The sequence below is a fragment of the Heterodontus francisci genome, chromosome 7, assembly GCF_036365525.1.
Source record: "Heterodontus francisci isolate sHetFra1 chromosome 7, sHetFra1.hap1, whole genome shotgun sequence".
Lineage (NCBI taxonomy): Eukaryota > Metazoa > Chordata > Chondrichthyes > Heterodontiformes > Heterodontidae > Heterodontus > Heterodontus francisci.
Window position 1 is genome coordinate 82,670,771 of NC_090377.1, and position 13,463 is coordinate 82,684,233.

At 45.8% G+C, this 13,463-nt stretch overlaps 1 protein-coding gene across 4 annotated transcripts in view; it reads right to left on the bottom strand.

Annotated features, from left to right (window-relative positions):
- Positions 1–13,463, bottom strand: part of cerkl (ceramide kinase-like) — a 244,244-nt gene that overhangs the window by 99,889 nt on the left and 130,892 nt on the right. For all 4 annotated transcript variants that reach the window (XM_068035551.1, XM_068035550.1, XM_068035548.1 and 1 more), the window contains one exon: positions 11,587–11,721. In XM_068035551.1, the coding sequence (XP_067891652.1) occupies positions 11,587–11,721 (135 nt within the window). The remainder of the gene's footprint in view (positions 1–11,586; positions 11,722–13,463) is intronic.

Consider the following 13,463-nt stretch of genomic DNA (forward strand, 5'->3'; position numbering starts at 1 on the left):
GGAATTTGGCACCATGTCCCTCGGTGAACAGGAAAGCCCAAGACCTCCTCCACAAGTTCCAACTTTTTAAATAAATAGAGTTGTGTTCTTTGGAACTGGCTGTCATGGAGCTGGAAAAACAAGTGGTCAAGATAAAAATAGCAATCGTTAATGATTGGTTACACTGGATTAACACCTCGGGACTTTCTAAAGCTGAGCAGAAGGAACCAGAAAGACGATAATCTATGTTAGAGGACCAGTTCAAGGTCAGCCCAGAGCTGATGACAGACAGGCAGCAATCAAGAGAGACCATTGACCAATTCATGAGCAGGTACATCGAGAAAGGCAAACTCTATGACCTCTCAGAAGTGGAATTATCAGGGCGCATTATGGAATTGGTGATTATGTCTACCCCAATAGAGGTTTTTCAGAAAGAGCTACGAGACAAGGAAAAAGGGTATGATGTAGAAAGTCTCCCAAGAGAAGGCAGGATGTTTGAAGAACTTGCTGCACGCAGGCAGGGCATACGGGCATTTGGTACTACAGCTATAAGTGAAGTAACCAAGATACCTCAGCCAGGCAAGATAGGTGGTAAGTGCGGCCTGATACACCAACCAAGGAATTGTCCCGCCTTCATGGACAACTGCAAGGTGTGTGGCAAGAAAGGGCACTAGGCAAGGCTGTGTAAGAGCTCCAAAAATGGAAAAATAGCCAGGAGTCAAAACAGACTATGTGCTGATAAGAAGCAGACACCACCTGGTGGAAGAAACAGGAATATAACTGCCAAAAGCCAAATCAAATGCAGACATGTCCACGAGTAACACGCAAGGCACTGAAAGTGAACAAGCCTTCCACACAGTAACCAAATAGTTGTTGTTACACAGGGGGAAGTGTTCACAATATGTGACATGGATTTCTTAAGGGAAAATCATGTTTAACTAACTTTCTGGAGTTTTTTGAAGAGGTAACAGAGAGAGTCAACGAGAGCAATACTGTTGATGTGGTGTACATGGAATTTCAAAAGGCGTTTGATACAGTGCCACACAACAGACTTGTGAGCAAACTTGTAGCTCATGGAATGAAAGGGACGGTAGCAACATGGATTCGAAATTGGCTGAATGACAGTAAACAAAGAGTAGTGATTAATGGATGTTTTTCGGGCTCGAGGAAGGTTTGTAATAGAGTTCCCCAGGGATCAGTGTTGGGACCCTTACTTCTGCTGATACATATTAATGAACTAGAGCTTGGAGTACAGGGCACAATTTCAAAGTTACAGCTGATACGAAACTTGGAAGCATTGTGAGCTGTGAGGAGAATAATGCAGAACTTCAAAAGGACACAGACAAGTTGCCGCAATGGGCAGACAGATGGCAGGTGAAGTTCAATGCAGAGAAATGTGAAGTGATTCATTTTGGTAGGAAGAACATGGAGAGACAATATAAAATAAAGAGTACAATTCTAAAGGGGGTGCAGGAGCAGAGGGACCTAGTTGTATATGCGAATACGTCACTTAAGGTGGCAGGACAGGTTGACAGAGCGGTTAATAAAGCATACAATGCTTTATTAATAAGGGCATAGAGTACAAGAGCAATGAAGTTATGTTGAACTTCTATAAGACACTAGTTCGGCGTCAGCTGGAGTATTGCATCCAGTTCTGGACGCTGTACTTTAGGAAAGATGCGAGAGCATAGGAGAGAGTACAGAAAAGATTCATGAGAATGGTTCCAGCAATGAAGAATTTCAGTTATGAAGATAGATTGGAGAAGTTAGGACTGTTTTCATTGAAGAAGAGAAGGCTGAGAGGTGATTTGATAGAGGTATTCAAAGTCATGAGGGGTCTGGACAGATTAGATTGTTACAACCAGGTGAGAAAGAGGTCTAGGGTTCCTTTTCAGCCTTCACCTGGTCTTACTGTGAGAGGGTTTTTAGCTCCCCTTTGGTGAATCCTTGTTCACCGCTTTCCAATTATAAGGCAATGAAATGAGCACATACAGGCTTTCTTAGGTTTAAAGAAGAAAGGTGAAAATTTATTAAACTTAAACTCTAAATCAAATCAGCCGACAGATACACGAAAAGAGCAGAAGAAAAATAAAGGGGAAAGGTTTGAGGCAATATCTGAAATGTTGTTGTTACGGTTTTTCGAGCTTACTGTAGAGTCATTGCTTGTAGGTAGCTCTTGCTTTTCATTGGGGCCCAGTATTCTTCTTAAACCTTGTTCACTGTAGGAGACTTTTCTCTCTTGGGGTTCATGTGTCTTTAGTCGGTTTTTGGAGTTCCGTGAGAATGAGATGGGAGCAGACAATAGAGGAGATCTGCTTCAGTCCAGCAGCATTCTGCTTTCACTGCAGACTCTCAGTTCAAACTCTACAATTCAGAAAAAACCCAGACTGCCAAGCAGGTTAGTCATGTGACTAACTGGTTTGACCAGATCTGTTTGAGGATTGTATTGGAGCAGGGGATAGCTCCTTTGTTCTAACACTGTCTGTTAATGTGCAAAAATGTCTTTCCATCCAGGGGCCTGGCAACCCTTTGTAACAGGTAGGGGCGGCACAGTGGCGCAGTGGTTAGCACCGCAGCCTCACAGCTCCAGCGACCCGGGTTCAATTCTGGGTACTGCCTGTGTGGAGTTTGCAAAGTTCTCCCTGTGTCTGCATGGGTTTCCTCCCACATGCCAAAGACTTGCAGGTTGATAGGTAAATTGGCCATTATAAATTGCCCCTAGTATAGGTAGTTGGTAGGGAATATAGGGACAGGTGGGGATGTGGTAAGAATATGGAATTAGTGTAGGATTAGTATAAATGGGTGGTTGATGGTCGGCATAGACTCGGTGGGCCGAAGGGCCTGTTTCAGTGCTGTATCTCTAAATAAATAAATAGGCCTTCTCTTCTTCCCAGCAACAAATTTAAATTTAATGTCCATTTGTTGAAATGACTATGCCTCATTCTTGGCAGGTGGGGGCCTGCATGACAAGATAGAGAGAAACTGTTCCCACTCGTGAAAGGATCGTGAACGAGAGGGCACAGATTTAAAGTATTTGGTAAGGGAAGCAAAAGTGACATGAAGAAAAAGTTATTCACACAGCGAGTGGTTAAGGCCTGGAATGCACTGCCTAAGAACATGGTGGAGGCAGGTTCAATTGAAGCATTCAAAAGGAAAGTAGACAGTTGTATGAAAAGGATGAATGTGCATGGTTATGGGGAGAAGGTGGGGGAATGGAATTTAGGGAATTGTTCTTTCAGAGAGCCAGTGTGGACACTATGGGCCGAATGGCCTCTTTCTGCACTGTAACAATTCTGTGATCAGTTAGTTGAAGTTGAGCAAGAGACATAGTCACACGTGTAAGACAGAACTCTCTTGTAAATGTGTTGCTATACAAGAACCCACAGTTTATGACCACTCAGATTAAGACTGGTTCATTATTGCTACATAAAAGCAACAACGCAACATCAAGTGCTTTGGGCAGTCTGAGATTGTGAAAGGCACTATGCAAATGCAGTATTTCTTTCTTTCCATCACTGCCTTCCTGCTGTCATTCCAGGATTCCCAATTGAATAAGCCCATAGCTACTCTCTGTACCACTTCCAGGATTCACCTTATGAACAGTAACCCCAATTGCCCCATCATCTTCTATTGCAGACCATCCTTCCCAGTTCATCCCTAATGGGGCTAACCTCCCTCCTGTCATACTCACCGCACCACCTATCTCTGCCCCCTTGGACCCTGCTGGATCAACAAAATCCACCCTTCAACACATTTCTCCCCAAATGTCTATTCATTCAAAAAACCTTATTGTGGAAAATCTGATTGACATTTGGCTTTCAATGAAACTTGGTGGCAACACCTCGCACCAAACTTTCCAGCTGCTCTGCCTAAATTGCTATGTTTGTAGTGTGGTCCTTATCAACAAATTACAACTTAGTCTTAATCTCGTCCCCAGCTACACTGGTACCTTCTCCTCCAAGCGCCTTGGCCTGTTCTACCCCTTTGAAACGAATGTCATTTGCAGTGCCCCCTAACCCCATCCTGAGTTTCTCCTCTAACCTATGAACTGAGAAAATCCAAATCCTCTGATTTCAATCTCCATCTAAGTTTCCATAGACACCTCCTCGCAGAAAAGACAGATAAAGATATAATTGATAAGTAGTTAAGTTTAAAGTATATAGGCTGAATTTTCATTCCAGACTTGGAAACCTTACGCCTGGACCATTTCCGGGTCCTGATCCAGCGCCATGTCAGTGTTGCTGATGTGATGCTCTTTTCAAATGCAAAGTGCCTAACTGGCCCAGGGCCGAGTTTGGTGCCCAGTTAGCAGCAATGTGAGCAGCCTAGAGCATGGGCCCTTTGAAAAGCAGAACGGCAGCCATAACTGGGCTTGCCGTTCACTGAAGCAATGGAGCAGCAGGAACCTCAGAGGGCCAGCACTGGTATGGGCAGGCGTCCCTTGAGGCTTTAGCGGAAGCAGAAATCCGCTGCGAGAAGCAAAGAAGGCATGGATGGAGGTGGCGACAGCGGTCAGCAGCTGGGGAGTCACCAGAAGGACACTGATCCAGTGCAGAAAGTGATTCAATGACCTGATAGGCCTGGAGAATGAGTGGCCAACGTCACCCGGGTTACAGGTCACCAACTCAGTAAACACCAGGGTGCATACGAGCTGACCTCATAGAATGTCCATAGTTCTCCCTAGTATTGTCAGATCAAATGTCCAGTCACGTCACTGAGAGGGCAGCCACCCTCAGATATGGGGCACTATTCAGAAGGGGATGTCACTGAGGGGCACCGCAGCTTGTGTATATCATGCTGGAAGAGATAAGGGAGCGCAGCTTACTCACGAATCATTCTCCCTTCATGCTGCAGGAAAAGCGAGCTCACAACTCACAGGAAATGACTCAAACAGGCGGTGGTGTGGCCCAATTCCACACTCTGACCCCCAATAGAGGAGGTGGCGCTGGAGATTGCCAGGGTGCCAACGTGTCGGTCCATAGGGGATGGCAAGTCGGGAGGCCGTGAACAGCAGGGTCATTTGATAGTTCTATCTTGAGGTGAAGGGCATAGAGGAGACTCCTAACCAATGTGTGCTATGGATCTTTGACCATTGTCATCTAAGGGGTTGGTGGTGCTGGGACACTTATTGAGTAGGATGAGTTGTTATTTCCACTTTCTTGTTTTTCCCAAAGGGCCTGTTGCAGAGTGGGAGGAGAGTGCACAAGCACAATTGTCACAACCCTCCTTAGCAGGGGAGACACAATGGAACCAGCACCGTTTCATCGTACCTTGGCGCCTTGCTCCAGCACAGACACACTCACCTTGGTTAGGCCCAAAAGTAGCGTAGAACAGGGAGCACTGGGTAAACCTCACATCACGCAGGGGGAAGAGACTGAGGTAGAGTCAGGTGTGGGCAGTACCCTTGGAGGACCAAGGACAGACAGAGCAATGCTCCGCTGGGAGAAAAGGCTGGGCCTCAACTGTTACAAACAATGAGGGCCCTCCTCGAGAACCAGAGAGAGATAAGTTCCTGTTTGTCAGAGTTCCCTGAGGCCCTGAGGAGCCATAGGCAGGCAACAGAGGAATCCATGCAGCGCATATGCTCTATCATGACTCATGGATTCGACTGCATGAGCTCCTTCAGTGAAAGATTGGTCAACTTCTTGGAGAGCCATATGCAGCACCACTCTGAGTGGGTGTAGGAGCAGCACACTGATATGCACAGAAAGAGTGAGATTCTCTGTAGAATAGATCACTCAGTGTCGCTGATGGCGTTGAGATTCTCGGAGTGGGTGCCAGTTGTGTTCCAGTCAGTGGCCTCATCCAGCATCCAAGGGTGCCAGGAAAGGGCTGAGATAGTTGAAGCTGCAAATGATGGGTCCACCCCTCAGTGGGCACCGGCCTCACCTTTCGGCCCCTCACCCCCTCTGACTCAGGGACCATCTGTGCACCAGGAAAGCTAACAGAATGTTATCATGTTTCGCGAGGGGAATTGAATACAAAAGTAGGGAGGTTATGCTCCAGTTATACAGGGCATTGGTGAGACCACATCTGGAGTACTGTGTATCGTATTGGTCTCCATATTTAAGGAAGGATGTAAATGCGTTGGAGGCAGTACAGAGAAGGTTTACTAGACTATTATCTGGAATGGGCAGGCTGTCTTATGAGGAAAGATTGGACAGGTTAAGCTTGTATCCGCTGGAATTTAGAAGAGTAAGAGGTGACATGATTGAAACATATAAGATCCTGAGGGGTCTTGACAGGGTGGATGTGGAAAGGATGTTTCCTCTTGTGGGAGAATCTAGAACTAGGGGTCACTGTTTAAAAATAAGGGATCGCCCATTTAAGACAAAGATGAGGAGAACCTTTTTTCTCTCTGAGGGTTGCGAGTCTTTGGAATTCACTTTCTCAAAAGGCGGTGGAAGCAGAGTCTTTGAATATTTTTAAGGCAGAGGTAGATAGATTCTTGATAAGCAAGGGGGTGGAAGGTTATCAGGGGTAGGTGGAAATGTGGAGTAATCAGTTCAGCCATGAACTTATTGAATGGCGGAGCAGGCTCAAAGGGCCGAGTGGCCTACTCCTGCTCCTAACTCGTATGTTCGTATGACGCAGGCATGGCAGCCTGTGGAGGTTCCCTCATGGGCATCTCCAAGAGGAGGACAGAAGCCATGGGCATCTCAGCCAGAGGCAGAGAAGAAGGAGCAGGCTGCCTCAGCCACAGGGGAGCACCCCATAGAAGTGGTAGGGAAAGGAAAGTGCCACATCGTTGATTTTACTTAATGGATCATCTGGGTGCTCTTTTCCACATTTGTATGCTTTTTTCATTACAACATTACTTGTTTATATTATCAATTTAAATGATTGTTATTGATGTTTCATATCAAAAAGGTGGATGGAGATTTGTGGGATGGCTGGGGGGCTTGGGAATACTGTATTTCCATGCTCTGTAATGTTGGAAAATGGTGACGATGGAAACCTCATTCTCTATAGTAATGGCTAAAGATAGGACTTCACAGATGTGGGTCATCACAGAATGATAGCTCTCCATGCTGGAAGCTGAGTTCTGGGACTGTGGTATAAGAATATAATAGGTTAATACTGAAGACAGTGAGAGAGACCCCTCTCACTGTACGCGCAATGATGTAACAGTCACGTGAGATGGGCTTGAGAAGAAGAAGGTATAGCAGCATGAAGGTTGCTAGCTTAGATGGCTTGCAGAGAGTGTATATAGTGACTGTAAATAATAGAGTTGTTCATTAACCTTTACCGGAGTTTAAGACTTTCTCTAGAATGCCCTAATACAAATACACCTAAACCCAACCAGGACCATCGGTCAAAAGGGCCTGGAGGCGATCAGGTGAAACATTGCTGACTCAGCGTGGCCCTTGGGAGCCATGCCAGCCTACAGTTTACCCTGAGGTCTGGAACAGCATCATCAGGCATCCTCCGATGCCTGAGCGCTGGCCACCTCTGAAGTGATCCCTTCCTCCTCCTCCTTCCACTTCTTCCTCCTGCCAGTCCTCCTCTGAGGTATAGTGGCATTCCAGTGCTCCTCCTCATCCATCTTCAGGCCTCTTTGCATTGTCATATTGTGTAGGGTACAGCAGACGACCATGATACAAGACACTCTGGCTGGCCTGTATTTAAAGGCACCACCTGACTGGTCAAGGCAAGGGAAACGAATCTTCAAGATGCCAATGTTCTGTTCAATGCAGGTCCATGTTAGGAGATGACTCTGGTTGTAGCGCCTCACTCCATTGGTGTCCGGGTAGCAGACGGATGTCAGGAGACATCTCTTTTAGGCATAACCATCATGTCCCAGAAGCCACCCATGGAGGCTGGATGTGGACCTGAAGAGGTGCACCACCTAGGACTGTCACAGGATAAAGGCATCTTCACAGCTGCACGAGAACCGGGCGCAGACAAGCAAGATTCGCTTCCTGTGGTCACAGACCAGCTGGACATTCAATGTGTGGTAGCCCTTTCTGTTGAATAATCTGGCTGGCTGGTCTGTTGGTGCCTTGATGCATTCATGGGTGCAATCAATGACCCCCAGGACCTGAGAGAATCCCTGATAGCAGGCCTGCACAAGCAATCTGTGCCAAATTTGATATAGTCCTCCACCCTCCTGAATATGGCTTCCGTGACCGGCCTGATGGCGTGATAAGTTGCCAACAAGATACCACCTAGGTCTGCAGCTGATCCCTGTAACTACTCGGTTGTTTAAAAATTCAGGGTGACAGTGATCTTGACGGCTGCAGGTAAGGGAGTACCTGGGGGTTGCGAGGCCTCAGGTGATTGTGGATCAGAGCACAAATGTCCGAGAACATCTGCCTGGATAGACGAAGCTCCTATGGCACTGTTGCTCTGTCATTTGCAGGTAGCTGACTGTTGGGTAGTAGACCCTGATGTCTTGGGTAGTGGCTGCTTCCACTTGTAGCCTTCCGCTGTGCTCCTCTGGCCTCCTCCTGTCCAGGAAGTTGCTTCTGCTGAAGCTCATCCTTGCTGCTCTGTCCAATGTCAGAGTAGCCTGTTCCCATGTCAACTCCCTCAGCCAGCGTTCCTTCATTCACCCAGTCTCCCCCTGCCAACCCCAGCTGTCAAAGTGATGCCGGTGGCCTCAAGTCCCTATCCAGATTCCTACCACTCAACACTGACAAATGCAAGTTTTTCAACTCCAGTAATGGTTACTCTGTGACACTGTTTGAGCAGGTGAACTTTAATCTGGGCTTCTACGATCTGTTAAACAGCCCTTCCAATAGCCCTCATGGGCCCCCCGTAGTGTTCACTTCTACACCCTGCCATGTTCCAGACATGGTGTTTTCCCTGTGCCCTTCTATTGAAACGTACAAACTGCTCCTGACAAACCTTTCAATGAGCTCCTCAATGAGCTCAACAGCCAATTAATTGGAGGCATGTGGGCTTCCCGTTCCCTTCCTCCCAGCATCCCTTTAAAAATTGCTTCGTGTTCCAGAGGCAGTGGGATCCAGTGCCGACCTCCGGGAATGCGATTTTCAAATCACACATGCACTTGCTCCCTCCTGCACCCACTGGCATTTCAAAATTAACCCCCATATAGTTCTTAAAAATCTATCAAAACCTGCATGGGCAAGCCCTGGAACTGATTAGAAAATGCTCTGAGTTTGAACAACTTTCTCAAAACAAAAGGTAGGTGGACAGATGGAGAAAGAACTAAGCTATCATGCAGGTTCTGAGCTTTAATAAATAACTGAAGCAGTTCTAATGGAAATCCGGAAAAAAAAATGCTTGTATGATGACAAGTTATTTTTAAGTAAACAGAGCTTCAGATCAGAGCTCAACTGTAGTCAAGGTGATGGAGCTGTGCAGAAAGGAGGAAGGAGATGGAAAAAGTAAGGAATGACCACGAGGAGAAGTGCTTGGGAAGGGGAGCAGATGGGAGGCAAGGGACGAGGGGAAGGCGAAGCTACTGGGAGGAGAGGACAGGGGGAGGCAAGGGTATGAGACAAGTGAGAACAAAGAGGAGGAGGAGAAGGAGGAGGGAGAAGGAAAAAAAAAATGACAGAGGAGAAGAAAGAATGAAAAAGAGCAAGTAAGACGACGAAGGGTGAGACAGAAAAAGTTGGTTGGGGGATAAAGGGAGCAGAGTGGAGGGAGGAAGATCACAAGAACTAGGATCAGAAGTAGACCATATGGCCCATCAAGCCTGCTCCGCCATTCAACACGATCATGGCTGATCTTGGGCTTCAATTCCACTTTCCTGCCCACTCCCCATATCCTCTGATTCCCTGAGAGACCAAAAATCTATCTATCCCAGCCTTAAATGTATTCAATGATGGAGCATCCACAACCCTCTGGGGTACAGAATTCCAAAGATTCACAACCCTTTGAGTGTCGTAATTTCTCCTCATCTCAGTCCTGAATGATTGGCACCTTATCCTGAGACTGTATCCCCGTGTTCTAGATTCCTAGACCAAATGGGAACAATCTCTCAGCTTCTACCCTATCAAGCCCTTTCAGAATCTTGTCTCAATTAGATCACCTCTCATTCTTCTAAACTACAGAGAATATATGCCCAATTTACTCAGCCTCTCATCATAGGACAATCCCTTCAACCCAGGGACCAATTTAGTAAATCTTCGCTGCACTGCCTCCAGTGCAAGTATATCCTTTCTTAAATGTGGAGACCAAAACTGCACACAGTATTCCAGATGCGGTCTCATCAAAGCACTGTACAATTTTAGTAAGACTTCTTTATTCCTGTAATCCAATCCCCTTGCAATAAAGGCCAACATGCCATTTGCCTTCCTAATAGCCTGCTGCACCTGCATGTTAACTTGGTGCGATCCTTGTACGAGTACCCCCAAGTCTCTCTGAACATCAACACCTACCAGTTTCACACCTTTTAAAAAATATTCTGCTTTTCTAATTTTTACGACCAAAGTGAACAAATTCACACTTCCCTACATTATACTCCATTTGCCATCTTGTTGCCCACTCACTTAACCTGTCTATATCTCTTTGCAGCCTCTCTACTTCCTCCCCGCAGCTTACCTTTCCACCGAGCTTTGTATCAGCAAACTTAGATACATTACTCTCTGTCTCTTCAGCCAAGTCATTAATATAGAGTGTAAATAACGGAGGTCCCAGTACTGATCCTTGCGGCACCCCACTATTCACTGCCTACCAACTTGAAAATGCCCCATATATGCCCACTCTCTGCTCCCTGTCTGTTTACCAATTCTCTATCCATTCTAGAGGGATATGAGAGGAAGGCAGAGAATTGAGTGGGGAGGGGAAGACAAAGTGGAAAGGGAAGGGAGGAGAAAGATTTTTGATTTTTTTTGATTTAGAGATACAGCACTGAAACAGGCCCTTCGGCCCACCGAGTCTGTGCCGACCATTAACCACCCATTTATACTAATCATTCACTATTCCCATATTCCTACCACATCCTCACCTGTCTCTATATTCCCCTACCACCTACCTATACTAGGGGCAATTTATAATGGCCAATTTACCTATCAACCTGCAAGCCTTTTGGCTGAGGGAGGAAACCGGAGCACCCGGAGGAAACCCACGCAGACACAGGGAGAACTTGCAAACTCCACACAGGCAGTACCCAGAATTGAGCCCAGGTCGCTGGAGCTGTGAGGCTGCGGTGCTAACCACTGCGCCGCCAATCAGAGGGGAGAGAAGGATGGGAAGGAAGAGTGAAGAGGATAAGATAAAGGCTTGCCTGCTACAAGTGAAATAGTATCAGAAAATACACTACCCATGAACATCTGCAAGTCTGATTGGAAATTTAGAGGTATTATTTTATAGACTTGAATGAATTTATTGTTACATGATTTTTACTTAGCTCCATCTGATATTCAGCAACGTCACACTATAACATTTGAACATTGCATTTTTCAAATTACAACAAATTTTGAGATATTGATTGTGCTGAACATCTGTGAGTTCTTTTTGAAGCCGAAAGTATTCAATGCAGCCATCACATGCACAGTCAAGTCAGGGATTAGCAGTCCATTCAGTTTGCCATGTTATATTAAACAATACAGATAATGAAAGATCCCCATTGCCTAGGTAACAGTGTCAAATATCAGATGTAGAGACGCACAAATGAAACTCAGGATAACTTACTGGTGATGTCAGTCTTGATATCAGCCAACTTGAAAAGAGGTGCAACTTCTTCATAGTAGACTTGTTTAGCTTCCTTTTTGTGACTACATGGGTTGATAACAACTTTCAGGGACTTTGGTCTGTTTGGAAAGCATCCTGTAAAATAAATAATTCAGCTCTTATTCCATTGCAATTTTCTTAGTTATATGTTACTTTAACAATCATGAGAACTATATTTTCCTTGTGTGTGGAGATCCCTATGGACACATTCACAATTCACCTGACAGCATTAGCTTTATTGCATTTTTTACTCTTGTTTTATATTTACTTACAAGTGATATCCACACCTGACTTCTAAACTAATGGTACAGCTCTAACGCAATGTAAACGAACATTTGAATGTGCAAAAATTCCAAGTTTCCATGCAGCCACTTCCTCCATTCACCATGTGGGAGTCTGAGATACATGTCAAAACTGCATACATTAACAAAGAACAAAGAACAGTACAGCACAGGAACAGGCCATTCGGCCCTCCAAGCCTGCGCCGATCTTGATGCCTGTCTAAACTAAAACCTTCTGCACTTACGGGACCGTATCCCTCTATTCTCATCCTATTTACGTATTTGTCGAGATGCCTCTTAAACATCACTATCGTACCTGCTTCCACCACCTCCACCCGCAGCAAGTTCCAGGCACTCACCACCCTTTGTGTAAAGAACTTGCCTCGCACATCCCCTCTAAACTTTGCCCCTCGCACCTTAAACCTATGTCCCCTAGTAACTGACTCTTCCACTCTGTGAAAAAGCTTCTGACTATCCACTCTGTCCATGCCACTCATAACTTTGCAAACCTTTATCATGTCGCCCCTCCACCTCCGTCGTTCCAGTGAAAACAATCCGAGTTTATCCAACCTCTCCTCATAGTTTATGCCCTCCAGACCAAGCAACATCCTCGTAAAAGTCTTCTGTACCCTCTCCAAAGCCTTCACGTCCTTCTGGTAGTGTGGCGACCAGAATTGCAAGCAATATTCTAAGTGTGGCCTAACTAAAGTTCTGTACAGCTGCAGCATGACTTGCTGATTTTTATACTCTATGCCCCGACCGATGAAGGCAAGCATGCCGTATGCCTTCTTGACTACCTTATCCACCTACGTTGCCACTTTCAGTGACCTGTGGACCTGTACGCCCATCTCTCTGCCTGTCAATATTCCTAAGGGTTCTGCCATTTACTGTATACTTCTCACCTGCATTAGATCTTCCAAAATGCATTACCTCACATTTGTCCGGATTAAACTCCATCTGCCATTTCTTCGCCCAAGTCTCCAACCGATATATATCTTGCTGTATCCTCTGACAATCCTCATCACTATCCGCAACTCCATCAACCTTTGTGTCGTCCGCAAACTTACTAATCAGACCAGCTACATTTTCCTCCAAAGCATTTATATATACTGCAAACAGCAAAGGTCCCAGCACTGATCCCTGCGGAACATCACTAGTCACAGCCCTCCATTCAGAAAAGCACCCTTCCACTGCTATCCTGTCTTCTATGACTGAGCCAGTTCTGTATCCATCTTGCCAGCTCACCTCTGATCCCATGTGACTTCACCTTTTGTACCAGTCTGCCATGAGGGACCTTGTCAAAGGCTTTACTGAAGTCCATATAGATAACATCCACTGCCCTTCCTTCATCAATCATCTTTGTCACTTCCTCAAAAAACTCAATCAAATTCGTGAGACACGACCTTCCCTTCACAAAACCATGCTGCCTCTCACTAATAAGTTCATTTGTTTCCAAATGGGAGTAAATCCTGTCCCGAACAATCCTCTCTAATAATTTCCCTACCACTGACATAAGGCTCACTGGCCTATAATTTCCTGGATTATCCTTGCTACACT